Source organism: Zootoca vivipara, chromosome 6 (genome assembly GCF_965207765.1).
Source record: "Zootoca vivipara chromosome 6, rZooViv2.hap1.1, whole genome shotgun sequence".
In the NCBI taxonomy this organism is placed as follows: Eukaryota; Metazoa; Chordata; class Lepidosauria; order Squamata; family Lacertidae; genus Zootoca; species Zootoca vivipara.
In genome coordinates this window covers 30,497,188-30,516,471 of record NC_142589.1, presented here as the reverse complement: position 1 = coordinate 30,516,471, position 19,284 = coordinate 30,497,188, and the positions used below count along the sequence as shown (strand labels likewise).

Sequence of the window (19,284 nt, the reverse complement as noted above, 5' to 3'; positions counted from 1 at the left end):
AATTGCTTCCCATGGGGAAAGCTGTCACTATGACCCTCGCACAGCTCATCGCAAAGACAGAACGCTGCAGAGACCGATCTTGAACGCTCTTTGGCGTGCTATGAACCAAGCATGCAACTGATGCTCCTGCCGTCATGGGCAGGTTTAGGAACATTTTTTTTAATCCAGCTACATTGTATAAAACCAAGGGATTCACAGGGCTGCTGGCAGACACCAGCATCTTTGGGCAGCTTCCAAGGGCACAAAATCCCAGCAGAGCTCCACTAGTGCTGTCACCTGCCCTCCGGCTCACCTACCCATCTCCTGGATTTGGGTATACCAAGTGGAAGGGCAGGGGGGGCATCAGGAAGCTGATGTTTTTACCCTACCACAAAGCCCCAGGGTGACCCTGAGTTGGAGCACTGTGAAAGCGTACCCCACATTTCTGCATGTAGCTACCTGTACGTGCCTTTGGGTACCCGCTGCATGAGGGAGGCTGGTGACTCCCAGAACAGAAGAGGTTGATCTGTTAGGGTAAGTGGGGGAGTATCCAGCCTGCCTTCTTCTTCACTGCCAGTCCAGAGGGTAGTACTGCCCATCAACTTCCTTGTCCTTACAGAACTCAGCAAGGAGGAAGATGTAACAAAACTAGAATAAGTTGGCTTTGCTTGTCATTGGCTCTGCCTCCACATAGCGCTGCAAATGCATGGTGTGAATGTGGCCTGTGACACCACTTTAAATAGTCATGGGTTTTCCCCCAGAGCTGTAGTTTCCTAAGGATTCTGGGAGTTGTTAGGAGGCCCCTAGTCACCTCACAGAGCTACAGTTCCCTAGGAAGGAGGACTGATTGTAACAAATAAAATAATACATTTAACTGGTTTGGAGCAGAATCTGATGAGAATTTAATTGGGGATAGTTTAATTAAAGACAAACTGATATAAGGTGTCCTGCAAACTGACAGAAATTTCTCAGGATGCAAGATTAGCTGGCTTGATTTAAAATTCTAAATTTACATCTTGGCACTTAAGTTAGTACAGTCATACCTCAGTTTAAGTACACCTCGGTTTGAGTATTTTCAGTTTAAGTACTCCGCGGACCTGTCTGGAACGGATTAATCCACTTTCCATTACTTGGACTTCCGGAACCAATTACATGGACTTCCGGAACCAATTACACTCATACCTCGGGTTAAGTACGCTTCAGGTTGAGTACTCCGCGGACCCATCTGGAACAGATTAATCCACTTTCCATTACTTTCAATGGGAAAGTTCGCTTCAGGTTAAGTACGTTTCAGTTTAAGTACTCCATGGACCGTCTGGAATGGATTAATCCACTTTCCATTACTTTCAATGGGAAAGTTCGCTTCAGGTTAAGTACGCTTCAGGTTAAGTACAGACTTCCGGAATCAATTGTGTTTGTAAACCGAGGTAACACTGTATATGCATCTTCCAAGTATCTAGAGGTGCCACTTTCTGCCATTGATTTAAGTGGAACTACTTTGGCTAGATGGTGTCCTTCACCTCAGAGCCAGAGCCCATTCCTCCAGCACCCCAAGCTGTCTAGACAAAAGGCACCTTTGCTACTGAATGACTGAAACATCAAAAGCATACTGGGGCAAAAATAGAATGTGCCCATGCCTCTTGCTTGCCTGGATGAAGGACAGAGAGGTGTGTGAGAGCATATGTAGAAACTACTGTACAAAAGTAAAATTTACATTAGCAGCCCCGCCCATCCTTCCTTCTGGCCCCACCCACCATTGGTACGTGGCCCCCGGAACATTAGCAGGAATGGAATGTGGCCCTTGGTTTTTAAAAAGGTTCCCAACACTTATAATGGAGATCCATGAAAGTACTCCATTAGCAATACGTCTTCATTTTGTAGAAATTAAAAGCATAATTCAGTATACATGCATATATGCATGTACAAGCTGATAGATATAGATTAGATATAGATACAAAACCTTTCTTAGTGCAATACTATGCAGTGTGGGTACACTAAGACCTTTTCATTGGCTGTAGGACTAGCTGCATTCCAAGATCTGATTTACAGAACAAGAAAAACCTGAATACTTGCAGACTTTTTTTTTTAAAAAAATATTACTATTATTATTTTCCAAAGCAGGATGGGGTGGGAAGGAAAAGTTTCCATGTAAAACAAACAGCTGGTCTCCAGGTTATCTATACGGGAGAAGTGCTGCTCCAGGTTAATTTTCAGCAGCCTTTATGGTTATTATTATTATTATTATTATTATTATTATTATTATTATTATTATTATTATTTGCTTTTAACTCACAGACTAATTGTGGTTCCATAAAATGAAATGAAAAAAAAAAACCACTGTGAAGGGGAGACTGACTCTCCTCCAAATAAATGACATTTTTGCCTTTTCCTTCCACAGGAGAGGAGGGGAAAGAGTTGACTGGTGCTCATGCTTTGAGGTCTGGATATGATTGAGATGAAACATCTGTTAAAGGGGGGGAAGAGAATGTGAAGAGAAGCAAAAACTTTCCTCCCCCCACTAAAAATACATCTCCCCCCCCTCCTCAGCAAACTTAAAACATGTGATGAAATTCAACTTTTAAAATATAACCCCGAAGCTACTTGAAAACTATAAAAGTCGCCTCAGAATCTGAGGCAAGTCAGAAATTCCACTGTTCACGCTGGGCTTTTATGAAGAGCAGACTTTAGGAGAGGGTGGGGGGGGAGGCTGTAATCTGTCTAGGTAACAAAGGCCACTTGTTCTGCCTGTGGAGCAAAAACTTTGGGTTTCTGCAGCTATTCCAAGCAGAAGTCGAGCCAAAAGCACACAATAGGCCCCTGACTGCTCTTGCACTTTCAATCTGGGGCAGCAAGCTGACCAAGGCAAGGTCCTCCCCCCATTTTTTCCCCTCTCTCTCTGCTTCCTCCTGCAATTGCTGCTGCCTATATCTGTGCTTGGGTGTTTGTTATATTTGTTATAGATTTGCCAAGACAATGGGGTTGTTGTGCCTGAAAACATTCGTCCATCCATCTCCCCACCCCCCGCCCCAAGGGGTTTCCAGAATTTAACAAACTTTATGAAAAGATAGCTTGGAAATTCCATTTCCTCGGGTGATTCTCCCTAACTGGGATACTTGCTTTCGAGCCAGAAGAGAGAAGGGGAGGACTGTGCTCGATGGAACTGAAAGACTGTGGAATCAGAACCACGGTTTTAGGAGATTTTTCGAGGAAACCTGAAGTTTCTCAGGAGGCTATAAGAGGCTCCACCTCTTAGCTATGCCTTTCCAGAAGGACAGCTTGCCTACCACTGCAGGTCTTTCCGTCACAATGCAGAACTACAGGCTTATTGGGTGCATTCCATATCGAAAGATTTGGCAACCCATTTTGGCTTCTCCCAGTTTCTCATTGTTCCTATTTAAAGTTCAGTCCCCTACATTTCCACATCAGTTTGCGATATATATATATATATATATCATCAGATTTCTTTCAATATATACATCTTTCACAATTTCCCCCTAAAATATAAAGCGCATTTGTAAGTCATTATCACTAATTCATGCATTTCAATGTACACTTTACCATAGCATATGCATTACTGGACACGTTACTTGCCTGGAGAACTGTGAAATCTGGGGAAATGTGAAAATTTCAGAGGGTGGTTGTGTTCGTGTTGTGTTGCTGTTCGGTTGTGTTGCTTCAGAAAGGACGAATTAGGCGTAGGTTTGCTTTTAAATGTGGACCAAATCGAATTTCTCAGACATCCCTACATTCCAGCGTGTAGTCAGTTTATCCAGGGCAGCATGATTAAGATCAACATCCTTGGCAAATATCCATTGTGAACTGTGAGTCTTCCTGGGGGTAGCATTCCACAAAAAGGATGCAGCAACAGAGATTGCCCTCTCCCCAGTCACCATCCACCTCGCTTGCTTGCTTGCTTGCTTGCTTGCTTACTTACTTACTTACTTACTTACTTACTTACTTACTTACTTAACTTACTTACTGTTGTTATTATTCTTACTAATATTGTGTTCAGTCCTTGAGAACCTTCCATATTAAACAATGCAAGATGAAAAGCTTGTGAGGTTTTTTCGCAAAGCGAGAAGGATCAACCAAGCCAACGTCTGGAGTCCCTGAAGCATTCTACGCTACCACACAACTCTCCATGTGAACTTGAGTTTGGATTTCGCTTACTAAATGAACAGCTAGGAACAGAGGAAACTGCCTTACACTGAGACAGACCATGGGTGTATCTCAGCACTGTTGACACTGACTAGCAGCTGCTTTCCACGGTTTCGGGCAGCTGTCTTTTCTCATCCCTACCTGGAAACACCAGGGATTGAACCCAGATGCTCTGGCACGTAATGCATGTGCTCTACTTCTGAGCTATGGCCTCAATTGGCATACTTTCTATTTTTTCATTATTGTTCCCCTCTTTTCCCCCTGTTCTCTTTCTTTGTAAGGGTTTGAAAGAAGGGGTGGATCTTTTGTGGGGATTCTGTGGTCCTCCCAACTCCCAGTCATTTATCAGGGAGCGGGTGGCACTGTGGCCTAAACCACTGAGCCTCTTGGGCTTGCCAATCAAAAAGTCGGCGGTTCGAATCCCCACGATGGGGTGAGCTCCTGTTGCTTGGTCCCAGCTCCTGCCAACCTAGCAGTTCGAAAACACGCCTTTAAAAAGTGCAAGTAGATAAATAGGTACCACTCCAGCAGGAAGGTAAATGGCGTTTCCGTGCGCTGCTCTGGTTTCAGCGTTCCGTTGCGCCAGAAGCGGCTTACTCATGCTGGCCACATGACACGGAAAAAACTGTCTGTGGACAAATGCCGGCTCCCTCGACCTGTAAAGCGAGATGAGCGCTGCAACCCCCGAGTCATCTGCAACTGGACTTAACTGTCAGGGGTCCTTTACCTTTTTTTATGGGTGTAGTCCAACAACACTGGTTGAAGCCCCCACTTCTGGCTTAAACTCTGTTGGGATAGCATGATGTTCTGGGAGAAAGGGCAGCAGGAGTGAGAAGGCATCCATAACCAAAACCATAGCAACTTTGTTATAAACCGTTCATAACAAAAAATACCCTTTTTCTTGACCATGACTCAAAAAATGGGTACCGCTTTCAACAGCACAGGCTAGAATTTTGATTCACTTTGCACAATATCAGTTATAAACAAGACCGTGCTAAATGCTAGAGGGTGCACAGGGAGGAGGATCAAGTAATAATCATTACTGGGCAATTAAAAGGAGAAAGGGGATCTTTGTTCCCCAAGCAGAATGAATTAAACCAATGACGTTCGCCATATTTCCAAAGAGGTTGGGTTCAAAACACTTCACTGTCTTGAGCCCTTGCTGTAGTCACTATTCATCTGCTGTGGTTGACCTTAAGCAGAGTTAGTCTCTGTCTCTCTCTGTCTCTCTGTCTCTCTGTCTCTCTCTCTCTGCTTGACACATTCAGTAACAGGCAGCCTTCTTTACCAATTCAGACAGTTTGTCCAATTGCTCAACAACTGCCTACTCTGACTGGCAGTGGCTCTCCAGGGTCCCAAGCAGAGACGGGTCTTCTCCACCTGCTCACTTCCTGATCCTTTTAAGTAAAGATGCCAGAGATTGACACAGGGACTTCTCAAATGCTGTGTGTGTGTGTATAATACCTATATGCAGCTATATCATTATATTTCAGAATAAAAACAATAAAAACACACATAAAAATATCCCCGTCCCCAAGGAACTTTGGAATTTGTTGCTCTTTGGGGGGAATAGGAAACCCCTTTCAACTCTCAGCACCTTTGACAAACTACAGTTCCTAGGATTATTTGGAGGAAGGCATGACTGTTTAAAGTGGCATGATAATGCTCCAAATGGATGATGCCTGATGGAAGTGGCCTGAGTCACTGTCAGAAGCCAGTGAAACACTTTCAGCCTGACATTTTTTGAAGAAGGAGGGATCATTTTGAAGCAGCACATGGGCGTACCCAGGATCAAAACTGGGGGGGGGGGCAAGGCAAGCCACAGGGCCCGGCCACGCCCCCCAGCACCCAATTGGCTGGCGATGACGTAGCCGGGATCCCCCCAGGAGGCGTGGTCCACGCCCCCCGGAGGTTAAGCATCCCGGCTGGGGCGGCGGAAGGCGGAGCCTCGCCGGGGCGGCAGGGCCCGCCTGAGCGAGCGCAAGGAAGGTGGGACTAACCGCGGGACGCAGCTGGGGCTGGAGCCGTCCACCTCCCAGGCCGCAAACAGGTTCATGGGCAGCGGGCTGCCCGGCGCCGCCACACTGCCGGGGGGGGCTGCCCGGATGCCCGCGCGCTTCGGCCGCCATCGCTGGGTCCTGGTGGAGGGGACGGGGCGAGCTGCTCGCCTTCTCTGGCTGTGGTGGCCCTTCAGCTGTTGCAGCCTCTCTGCGCCGGCGCGGACCTTCGCCCAGGATGCACGTGACCTTCACCCAGGACGCACGCGGGGGGAGGGGCGCCGGGAGCGTGACGTCACAAGAGAGCCCCCCCCCCACGTCCTGCCCCTCCGAGATGGGAGGGAGGGAGGCGGATGGCGGCGCTTGTTCCGCCGCAGTGCCAGAGGAGCAGCGGGACTGCTGCTGCTGTGTAAAAAAAAGCGGCTGTTTTTTTGCGCCAAGCTGTTTTACACCTTTCCCCCCCTTTTTGGCTTCTGGGGGGGCAGCTGCTCTCTCCTGCCCCCCCTGGCTACACCCATGAAGCAGCAGCTTGGGAGATTTAAATTACCAGTCCTTGTCAAGGTAATAGTTTGAACTCTCTTATACACACAAGGGTATACCCTCCTTGCCACTCCCACCTCGTAGAGCGCACGACAGCACAAGACTTTCCTCTCATCTGCTGGTGAACATCCAACCTGCTTCTTACAATTTCCTGGATCGTTATACAACCGCAGGAAACCGTCTGCTAAGCCCTACCAGTCTCGTGTTTCTTTGGCATTTTTCATCCTGCCAGCCAAGCTAAACAGTTTCAACTTGGCAGCCAGCTGTAGCTCCAGCAGCAGCAGCAACCCGCTCCTGGCCAACCCGTTACTTCATGGTACCGTTCCCACTTGCCAGCTTATCAGTTTCCAGCTCAGGTGGTCCTTTTGGAGTGTATAAAACATCACTTGGGTTTAGTGGGACCTCAGGCTCACATGCCCAACAAAGCAGCCTGTGCTTTTTCATCTGGCTCCCTGCAGTCCCCACCCCCCAATCAATGGCCCCTGGAAATCTGGCTTGAACTCATCTGGCCTCAAGCCCAATCTCTGTGGGCTGCATCAGCCAAGTTTGGGGTTCCACAGGAGGCTGGCAAGTCCAGGATGAAGGGGGTTTCCAGCCAGAGGCCAAGGCAATGTGAGAAAGAAAGGGAGGGAGGACATTCCACAGAACAACTTGCTTCCATGAAATTGCCCTGTGCGGCTTCCAAAAACAGATGCCGGCAGAGGAAAGGCGGCACATACAGCAATGTGAGGATATGCATCAGAGGGCACATACGCACAATGCATTATGCATATGTATGGATCTGGGTAGGCCTATGGGAGGCTGCAGGTGGGGGGATGTGGCCCTGTTGGAAGCTCAGTGAGACGATTTGCTGAAAAGCTAACTTGGATAGGATAGTTTTTATAAGCCCTGGAAAGCTGCTGCTAGTCTGTGTAGACCAGCCTTTCTCAACCTTGGGTCTCCATATGTTGTTGGACTACAACTCCCATCATCCCTGGCCACTGCTCCTGCATGATGGGATGATGGGAGTTGTAGCCCAACAACATCTGGGGACCCAAGGTTGGGAACGGCTGGTGCAGACAGTACTGATCTAGTTGGACCAATGGTTCAGTATAAGGCAGCTCCCTCTGTCCCTGTCTATTAACAGAGAGCCCTCCTTTCCCAAGCTTTTCCGTTTCTCTCTTGCTTTGTCCCTCCCTCCTGCCTTCCTACTGTCCGCCTTCACAATTGTCCTCTCTCTCCCATTTTATCCTATTCCTCTCTGGCTACATCCTCCTGGCTTTCTACTCATGCATCTGGCCATCTCATGCCATCTTCCTGTTTCCCAGGAGATCCCACAGCCACCCATGGATGATGTCACTTCCAGGTGCCAGGAAGGGGTTCCATCTTGGTGCAAGTCTGGGGCTGTTCTCAGGCTACATGCTGCAGAGACTGGGTCACTGTGCACAGGAGGATTTCAGCATGTAGAAGCTGCCACACCAGCTGAAATGTCCTTTGCATTTACAGCTTCCCATTCTGAGCAGCTGCCAAAAGAGATTTATTTACTTTTGAAGAGCAGAAAGATGGTCAACTGTACCCACCAGTGGCCAATATTAATCTCTGATTTTTATTTATTTTTATTTTTTGCTTACCTTCAGCATGCCCTGTGCGAAAAATTCATTTGTCCCAGATTTAGAGGGACTTGGGAAGCCGATAAATCAAAGGCAGGCACAGGCTGAAATGGGCAACATTGGTCAACAGTTTCTGCCTGCCTGCCTGCCTGCTGCTTGGTAAACAGAGGCGCTCCAGTTGTGTCCTAGCCTCTTGTCAAGCATCAACACTGAGTCAACAACCCGCTCTTGTGGCTTAGGGCTTTTGATGTTTACTTTGTTCTTTCCACAGTTCAAAAGAAAAGCACTAATGCACCAGTCCTCTTACCAAATACTATCTTAATCCAGGAATCCAGAGCCTTTTGCTGTTGACCAGTTAAGTCTGTTAAGAAGAAAAGGATTTGATCAAGCTTTACATAACAACCCAGAAGTCAAATCCAGCTTCTTTTTTGGACCGGATCAGACAGCTCTTTTCATCTTTGCTGCTCAGATGCCTTGTTAATAACAAAGGGATGAAGGGAGGGGTGGTAATGACACTGACAATGTGGAAACAAAAGCAAGGGATTCAATTATTTCCCTGTTTATTGCTTTGCCTTTTGGTCCCAACTTCGGTACAATCAATGCTATGAAGGTTCTCAAAGCTAGGAAGCTGCAAATTCAATCAGCTGCTATTTGTTTTATTATGAGTGTTGGGGCTTTGGCACAGATCAGTGACATCAGACCAACAAAAGGCTACACGGTACTATTCTACTGACATGTGCCACACCAGGAAAGCATCACAGACCATTGGTTCACAAGGAGAAGGAAAATAAAGGACCTGGGGAGCTGTGACTAAAGCTCATCCTTGACATGGGACTAGGGCTAGGCACTAGTTGCAGGAAGCGGAAATCTGAGTCCCAGAAGGAATAGGACAGGCGTTGTTGGATAGAGCACTGGGACAGATGCACAGGTAGGTCAATCCTCTTTTAAAGCCACCCAAGTTGTTGGTCATCACTACAACTTGTGGCAGCAAATTCCACAATTTAACTATGTGGTGTGTGAAGCACTTCCTTTTGTCTGTCCTGAATCTTCCAACATTCAGCTTCATTGAAAGCCCATAAGTTCCAGTGTTATGAGAGAGTGGGGGAGAAACTTTCCTCTTTTCCAGTTCCTCCACACCCCTGCACACTTTTATACCCCTCCATCACCTCCCTTCTTCTCCAAACTAAAAAGACCCAAATGCTGTGACCTCCTATCAGCCATAACAACACAAGAAGAGTCTGCTGGATCAGGCCAATGACCCATCTAGTCCAGCATCTTGTTCTCCCAGCAGCCAACCAGTTGCTTATGGAAGCCTGCAAGCACAACCTGAGCACAAGAGCACCCTCTCCTTCTGTGGCTTCCATCAACTGGTATTCAGAAGCATTTCTGCCTCCAACAGTGGAGGTAGAGCTAGCCTTATCCTCTGTGAATTTGTCTAATTCTCTTCTAATGCCATCCAAGTTGGTAGCCCTTACCTCTTATGGGAGTGATGCTGGTAGATTATTCCTTGCTGGAATAACTGTGGGTGGCCTTGTGGAACATCAAAGCACTACTTCATAGAGGAACCAATTCAAACAGAAAGAACAAGGAAGCCACAAGAAAGAGGCCATCTACTTGCCTTGCAACTGCAAGGGAATCCAGAGAGGGAAAACACTTCTCTACATGAAAAGGCCAAAGCTTTCAACAATATCCGTCAGACTTCTTGTACATAAGCAATACCAAGTAAAGGTGTTCCATTGCCTAACAGAGAAGATTGCTGCCAACCTAGTTTGAGGATATCAGGTGCTGGGTATTACGTTAGACTTAAGGGGTTTTTTTCACTGCGCCTTCTATAATGCCACTGCTCAAGGCCACACAGTGATTTAGATATTCAAGGCTGGTGTTTCATACCATAAAGGTGCATGGAAGTTTGCAACGCAATGTTGTTCCACATACCCCTTTTAACAGGCTTCTCTCTGCTTGTAATCGCTCCCTCTTATAGCAAACTCAGGTGGTGAGTGCTGACAGCTTTTTAGCCCAATTGGGCAGTTGATAAACAAGAGGGAGGGGAGGTATTGGTACATTCGGGAGAAGCTTTAGGATTCCAGGAAGTGCAAACAAAAAAACAAACAAAAACCCACAACAACACATTTTAAAAACCAAAGAAAGAAACCCTGCCAAAAAGTGTGTCAAACCGTTTGCATGCTCAACCACCACAAAAGGTACACTGGGGTGTTTCTCTTTTGGGTTTTGTTTTGTTTTTTTACAAAATAGGGGCGAAAATAGCAAAATTCCCTGATAGGATAAAATGACTGCTGGAACCCTGACGTGGAACAATCCTTCTGAGGAGGATACATAGCAACATTTTTGTTGTTGTTACAATTTGTTCTTACTGTTCACTATAGACACATCTGCACCACATATTTAAAGCACTATGATACCATTTTAAAAGTCATGGCATCCCTGCAAAGGACCCTGGGAATTGCAGTCTGCTAAAGGTGCTGAGAGTTGGTAGGACACTCTTTTCCCCCTCACAGAGCTCCAGTTTCCAGAGTTCCCTAACAAAAGGGACTGGCTGTTAAATCACTTTCAGGGCTGTTGCTCTGGGAGGCAAACTGGGGCCTCCTAACAACTCTCAGAAGACAGGAGTGCCTGGCGTGCTCTGGTCCATGGGGTCACGAAGAGTCGGACACGACTAAACGACTAAACAACAACAACAACTCTCAATGCCCTTAAGAGACTACAGCTCCCAGAATTCTTTGGGGGAAGCGACTGCCATTAAAGTTGTATAATAGTGTGTTAGTCGTATGGTTGCGGATGTGACCTACATCTTTGATTGGACACATACCAGTGGTTCTTGCAAGAAGCAAAAAATCCAGGCCTCAGGACTCTTGAAAGGACTCCTTGCAATTAAGGCTACACAAACCTTTCACTGGCTGACCAAGGAAACTTCAGGAGGATGTTTTGTTTACCCACCTTCCTATACAGATACATACCTATACACACATCTCTTGAATATGCACAGAACAAGTCTCCTTTGCTTTTTCTTAAAACATAATCATAGTAATTTATATATTTTAAAAAGGTACCTTCCAGGTGAAAGTGTTCATTTTCAATTGCCTCCCTGTAAACTTCACCAGCTGCATCCTGTAAAAAAAAGTAAATAAAACAACAAAGGGGAGCTATTAGCAGGTGTACAAATATGCAAGACAGCTATTCTTTTAAGTTGCACAACAATATTTCTAGATTACATTAATCTGGCAATACTTGCCAAAATTGCATCCAAGCAGACGGAGCACACAGCTCGGTACAATTCTGGAAACTGCCCTGCAGTTCACCAACTGTCCCCGAGTCCAGTCACAACTGCACCATACATTTAAAGCACATGGCTTCCCGCCAGATAATCCTGGGAACTGTAGTTTGTTAAGGGTGCTGGGAATTGTAGTTCTGTGAGGAGTAAACTACAGTTCCTAGGATCCTTTGGGGGGAGGGGGTAGCAGAGTGCTTCAAATATGCTTTAGACGTATGGAACAGATGTGACCCCAGATAATGCTACCCATAAACACCAGATGTCAGCCATGTCATTCCAGGCCCTTGACTGACTTGCATAGATGTCATCCTAAAGGCCTACACCAAACATGGCATCTTTTGTGCAACGGTTATTATTAATAGCAATAATAATTTCATTTATGAATCACTTTCCATAAGGCACCCCAAAGCAATTTACAATAAAAATGTATATAAAACAGCTCCATGTATAATAGGTTTTTAAAAATGCATTTATAAAACCAAACACACGTTTTAAAATGACAACGCCACGCAAAAAAAGTTGTGGAATTCCTTCCCCACGACAAAGCATCTAACACATGGGTAGGCAAACTAAGGCCCAATCACCTTCTAAATCGGGCCCGCGGACGGTCCGGGAATCAGCGTGTTTTTACATGAGTAGAATGTGTGCTTTTATTTAAAATGCATCTCTGGGTTACTTGTGAGGCATAGGAATTCGTTCATCCCCCCCCAAAAAAATATAGTCCGCCCTCCCCCCCCACAAGGTTGAGGGACAGTGGACCGGCCCCCTGCTGAAAAAGTTCGCTGACTCCTGATCTAGCACCTTCATTATACAGCTTTCATTGAATGCTAAAGACATAGCACTTTACTTGAGACGTAGGCCCCATCCAAGCCATCCATTTAAAGCAGTATCATACCACTTCCTCCAAAGAATCTTGGGAAGTGTAGTTTGTTAGGGGAGCTGGGAGTTGTTAGGAGATTCTCAATTCCTCTCGAGGAGCTACAAATCCCAGAATTCCCTGTGAAGAGGGGTTTTTTAAACCACTCTGGAAATTGTAGCTCTGCAAGGGGAATAAGGGTCCCTCAACAACTCATGGCACCATTAACAAACTAAAGCTACCAGGATTCTTTGGGGGAAGCTGTGACTGTTTAAGTTGGCATCAGGATAGATATGGATTGTGGCTAATGTTGTATATACACAAGGATGCTGAGAGTTGTAAGCAGACCCCTACCCTACTCACAGAGCTGAAATTCCCAGTGTTCCCTGGGAAGATTTATTGTTAAACCACCCTTATCAAACTGCACTTCCCATGATTTGGGGAAAGCAATTAACTGTTTAAAGTGGTAAGATACAGCTTTAAATGCATAGTGCAGAACATTACTTCACACTCTGAATTTCTACAAACACACCCAGCATGAAGAACCATGCTAATTAAAACCACTGCTTATAGTATACTTTTATAAGACTTCATTTGAAATAGTAATAAGAATGCAAACAGTACTTCTCCATACAACTAATATGCCAATATAATATGTTTTTAACCATGACATGGCTTTTATGTACTTAAAAAAAAAGCAACACCACAGAGCTCTTGCTTATCACTTTTTGCATTGCTTTAAGTTCATGTAGGTAGCAAGCTCATAATTATTGACAATTCAGACTTTCTGTTTTTATTATTATTATTATTATTATTGAGGTTAAGTGTATGCTCAGAATTAAGTCATGTTTTGCCAGCCATTCTTATTTTTTTATTTATTTCTGCCTGCCCCCCCGGATGATTTTTATTTAATAACCACAACTTCCAAGCAGTGGTTTGACTGACTTTGTAAGAGCAGCAATGCATGTATATTAGTGGCCCACTAACTGAATACCCTCCCCCCTAAAAAGACCGTGGCAGCCTTTGTAAATTTCAGTGACACAGCTAGACAGCTAGAAGTCATCAGCTGTCAATTAAATTTGCTCCTTCATGCCAGTCTGATTATGGCATGCATTATCTCTGATAGACAGACATTTATTTAATAGGGCTGTGCGGGCAGCCAGACAATATATGCTACTATTATGCTAAGAACCATAAGGAGGAAATGTTTATTTATTAATGGAGGAGGAAGCTGCACGGGCCCATATGCTGCCATTGATAAATTAACCCGGCACCCTCTTTATGAAGATGCACCAAGGCCCCGATCCAGAGGGAAACAAGTTGCACTAGGGTTCCATCAAAACTAATGGGGCTGAGGCTACAGTGCTACTCACCTGGGAATGATAAGCCCCTGTGAACTCACTGATTTACTTCTGAATAGACATATATAAGGTTACACTGTCAAACTTAAATTTCCCTGAATCGGGGCCCCTAGGCAACACTAGGAAGCTGCTACCCACAACACTATTCTGCAACATTCTTAAATAAACAGCAAAATAATTTCTGCACAACCCACCTGTCCTCAGCCTTTTAAACTATATTATGATTATTGCCCTTGATTTATTAATTGCCATCTAAAGCACCGTCCCAAGGTGATTTTTCATATAAGATAATCAAAAACAGTTAAAAACACACAGGAAACAGGGCCCTCTCTCCGAGCTGGGAGGGCGAAGAGACCGAGAGGATTGGGGGCAGGCTTCCGGGTCGCCCCACCTGTTAGAAGCAAGCTAGCAGAAGAGGGGGAGCAGTACGACGGCAAGAGAGAGATGTTCTGCCTACACTGGACGCAGCCAGAAGCAAACAGTCCTGGCATTGATCAAAGAGCCCTGGTGGAATGGAGCCAGAGCTGAAATGCTCGTGGCAAGAGGCCAGGCCAAGGAATGGAAGGCAGGCAGCGAGACTGGAGGGGAGTCCAAAACAACTGGGTAGTACAGGTACCTGCCTGGGAGGCGGGGGGGGGGTAGGAATCACACCTGGAGAGTCATACAGAAAAGGTCAATATTTGGCTATTGCCCAAGAGAAGACTAGTAGCATTTGCAGATTTGCCAGACCAGGGGTGGGGTGGGGAAACAGATTAAGTGGAGACTGGGTGGGTAGAACAACAGTAGAACTTGAGAGGATAACACAACTGTTTATCCAGGCTTCTCTTGGCAGCATTAAGTGACTAGCCACAATGTGCAGCAGGAACCCTCCACACGGTGCGATCTATTCTCACATCATACTGTTGGTAGGCTGCAATGATATATCCTGTTTCCTTCACCCCTGTAAGGGGACAAGCCCTTTGCAAATGCTGTTTAGCCCTGGTTCCCCCCCTCCCTTGCAACGAAACACAGGTGTGCAACCTCCAAGAGGCAGGGTAACATTGCTCCATAAATCTGTCAGCAGAGGGTGCTGGTTGAACAGATGGCTTTGCATTCCACAGGCAGCAATATCCACCCTCCCTTTCTCCCACTCCTGGAGTTCCTGTCCCCAATCTGCAAGCCCAGGTATGTCAACACCCTCCTTTCCAGAGCAGCTCAGGATTTCAATGGGACAGGAAGCTGCACAGGGAGTTGGGGGGGGTAGAGAAGGAGGGAATACAACCCCCCCTCCACACACAAAAATCTTTACATCATCAGCTTGTTCGACCCATCCAGACCAAGAGTGATCCCAGCATGAAACAGGAACATCAATAACTTGAAAAGACATAAGAGTATTTCCCCCCCCTCTCCTACCCCTCCCCTCCTACGTTTAGAAATATGCAAGGCAGCTGCCCTGAGCCGGTGGGAGAGAAAGCTGAGACGAAAAGGATGGAGAAGACAAAAGCTATACTGGCACACAAGCTTGAAAGGAGCTAAACAGCCATGCTTGAATTCCAGATTTCACTACTATGGTGTTTTGTTTTGTTTTTTTACAGACAGGACACTATTGAAGAAGGGCCGTAGCTCAGGGCCAGAATATCAGCTTTGCATGCAGAAAGTCCCAGGTTTAATCCCTGGCATCCCCAGGGTAGGGCTGGGAAAGACATCTGGTCTGAAGCTTTGGAGAGAGCCACTGGCCCACATGTCCTGCTGACATGTTCTCTGAATATCAGCTGGGAGGGGTAGGAGATGGGGGGGCAGGATTATACTGCTCACCACCTCCCACACTTGTGGCCTACCTCTTCCTCCTCCTCCACTGCCTACCCCACCACCACCTTCGGTGTGCCAGGGCTTGCCTGGACTGCCTCAGGCAGTGGTGGGGTGGCAGCAGGGGGTGAAGGAGGAGATGGGGGGGCAGTGGAGGGGCAGCCTTTTCTGTTTTGCCCTGACTGCCTCCAAACACCTGCCACAAATGTTTGAAGCCCTCTTATAACATCTAAATGTGAAAGTTGCAGCAATGGGTCTGGTCAGTGTCTGATCAGGGTACCACGAGTTCCACGGAAGGCAAGTGGGATAGAAACAAGATAAATAATTACATAGCAATCTACCTTGTACCTAGCTAGTCCGCTTAGCTCAGTATTGTTTACACCAGCTGCCAGCATCTCTCCAGGATTTCTGACAGGGTTCTCTCCCAGCTCTAACTGGAGATCCCAGGGCATTCTAGGACATTTTTCATCCAAAGCAGATGCTCTACCCATTAGCTACAGCCCTTGGGTGGAATGAATCATTCCACCAGGAGATATTGAAAGGAGATCACAGGCTTTTTTGACAAGTTGTGAACCCCTTTTTCTAGTTACAACAAGCATGTGTGCATTATTGGGACAAATGTTACAGCAGAGCTGAGCCAGAGGCAATGATCTGAGACGAGACAGGGATGGTGTCAGAGAATTAGTGCCAGGAATCAAGACCAAAGGGCAAAGCAAGATGCAGGAAAGGATATGGAAGGGATGGGGAATCTAGTACCTTCCAGATGTTGCCAGACTATAACTCCCAGCATCCACAACAAAGTGGCCATGCCAACGTTCTCTGGAAAGCCACAGGTTCCTCAATGCCCAGGAAGACTTAAATGAACCAGGAAGCTCTTTCATACTTCTTCCTGCCCTGAAAGATCCAATGGCCAGCCTGGATGGGTGGGATCAGAAAACAGTTTGAAGGGCAATGCATCAACCTGCAATCCAGTGACTTACGACGAAGGGCAGCTGCACACAGATCCAAAGACTATCACCTGGGGTCCCTTGTCAGGCAAAGTGCCACCATATGGCATTCCCAGGCAGGTGCTCCAGTGCCAAGGGTTGCTACTGATATTTCCCAACTCCCCATCTTTACACAAATAATTAAATCTGGATCACCTAAAGCTGGCCACCTTTGTGGGAAATTATGACGTGTCCCAGAGATACTACATAAGAATATAAGAAGAGCCTGATGGATCAGGCCAATGGCACATCCGGTCCAGCATCCTGTTCTCACAATGGCCAACCAGACACTTCCATTTAAAGCCTGCAAGCAGGACCTGAGCAAAAGGGCACTCTCCCCTCCTGCAATTTCTAGCAAATGGTATTAAGAAGCATTACTGCCTCTGACCGTGGAGACCGAACATACAGCAAGCATCATGGCTCTAGTAGCCATTGATAGCCCTCTCCTCCATGATTTTGCCCAGTCCTCTTCTAAAGCCATCCAAGTTGGCAGCCATCATTTCCTCCTGTGAGAGTGAGTTCCAGGGTTTAACAATGCCCTGAATGAGGAAGTACTTTCTTTTATCTGTCCTGAATCTTCCAGCATTCAGCTTCACCAGAGTAACTGTGTGGAAATTAAAATGGCAGCTGTCCAATGCCAGTCAGAGGAGAAAAGCCAATGGAAAAGTCTGCCAAGATAGACCATGGCTACCAGGAGGAGGAGGAGGAGGAGGAGGAGGAGGAGGAGGAGGAGGAGGAGGAGGAGGCCAACAGTGAAATTCCAGCATGATGGCCCACTGGAGGAACACAAGAGGGCTCCAGCAGACTTGGAGGCAGCCCTGGTCAAGATGTTCAGTTCGGTTTGAAACTCCCATGTATGAATGCCTAAACAACATAGGGTGTGCTATAGAAGCTCTCTTGTTCGAAATGACCCATTTCAGCTGGCCCCCTTCAAAATTAAGGAACATTCCTGGAGCATTCCTGGAGCAACTGCATTGTGTCAGGCTTCCTCTTAAAAGATTCTCCAAAGTTCTTTCAAGCCAGCAATTCAGCACACACACACACACACACACACACACAGAGAGAGAGAGAGAGAGAGAGAGAGAGAGAGAGAGAGAGAGAGAGAGAGAGGAGCGCTTTTCAGTACAAGGACTGGTCTGCCATCTGCATTTTCTTAAAAGGAACCACATTAAAACACAAAAAAGTTTAGCCGATCCCAACTCCCCACCCTCAGACTTTGAAACCAAGACTTCCTACTAGAGAATTTAATATCTCTGCTCCTGCTCTCCACCCCGGTTCCCCCTCCACCACCAGCCCTGTTTTCTGCATCTCTGCTCTCTTAAAAGCTAACAGATGTTAATGCCATGAAGTTTCAAAGAAGAAGGGGAGGGGGGAAACCATGCCCACATAACTCATTACAACTAATATATTCCAAGAATTTATGTAGTTCAGGGAACATGTGAGGTACTGGGGTGGAGAGAGAGAGGAGAAAGGCCAAATGTTTGCACAGAACATTACCCCTGTAAGTAAATAGATGCATATGCTTTACCCTTACCATCAGGGTGGAGAACCAGTGGCCCTCCATATATTGTTGGAGTCTGGCTACTTTCACACCATCCATCAGGGCCAGCACCTGAGCAGTACCACAAAAGGCTCCCCCCTCCATCAGAGAAGAATAGGTGAGTAAAGACTTACATCGGGAACAAGGGACGGAGGAGGCCAGCAATGCCTCATATTCACCAAGAGGCTGCTGCAGAGGTCGCAATGAGTGGGGGCTGCCGAGGAGGCGTCAGATCTAGTCTCCAAGGAGCACACCACAGTTGGTGCTGCCACCATGGAAGCAGAAGAGGGCGAGACTGGATTAATTGGAGGCTGGATCTGCTGCCCCTGTGGACCTTGCCACCTCAATTTGCCGGCCCTGGGCCCGCCCTGCCATCCATGTAAAGCTCTGCGCCACACACACACAAGACTACCACTCATATTCCAAGTTAATTAACCTGTAATTAAAACTATTGCACTTGGGTTTCATACTTGCAATCCGCTGACAAAGACTCAAATTGCATGAGAGTTGACAAAATCTTCACTGCCTAACAGTGGTTAAAGACTGTTGAGAAGAAAGTAATCTGTGTTAAGATAGGTTAAGTATGTGCCTCGCAGAACGTAGTTCTCAAAATCTCTTTCTTCACCCCCTCAGTAATTAAATTACGCCATTTAAAGGTTCACTTTTGTTCTGTTACTTAACTGGGAGTAAGCCACACTGAACACAATGGGACTCACTTCTGAGTAAATGCACAAAGGATTGCCTCTGTCAAAAGGTGCCTTCAGACATAGAGAGCCACTTTATATTGAGTTAGACCAGGCATCCCCAAACTGCGGCCCTCCAGATGCTTTGGCCTACAGCTCCCATGATCCCTAGCTAACAGGACCAGTGGTTGGGGAAGATGGGAATTGTAGTCCAAAACATCTGGAGGGCCGAAGTTTGGGGATGCCTGAGTTAGACCACTGGCCCATCTACCTCAGCACTGTGTACACTGGCTGGCAGTCACTCTCCAGCATTTCAGGCACAAAATTTCTCCCAGCACTACCTGGAGGTGCCAGGGATTGAACCTGCAACCTCCTGAATGCAAGGCTGATGCTCTGTCACCATGTCATGGCACTTCCTACTGTTGGGAGTCGATGGCCTGCAATACTCACTCCAACTGTATGAATTGTTTTGAAGCACTTGGATAAAAGGTTCTTGCCACTTCTGAGCATCTCCTAGCCCT

General features: G+C 46.5%; 1 protein-coding gene across 6 annotated transcripts in view; it reads right to left on the bottom strand.

The window, feature by feature from the left end:
- Positions 1–19,284, bottom strand: part of NKD1 (NKD inhibitor of Wnt signaling pathway 1) — a 150,396-nt gene that overhangs the window by 45,440 nt on the left and 85,672 nt on the right. For all 6 annotated transcript variants that reach the window (XM_088671864.1, XM_088671865.1, XM_088671866.1 and 3 more), the window contains one exon: positions 11,332–11,389. In XM_088671864.1, the coding sequence (XP_088527990.1) occupies positions 11,332–11,389 (58 nt within the window). The remainder of the gene's footprint in view (positions 1–11,331; positions 11,390–19,284) is intronic.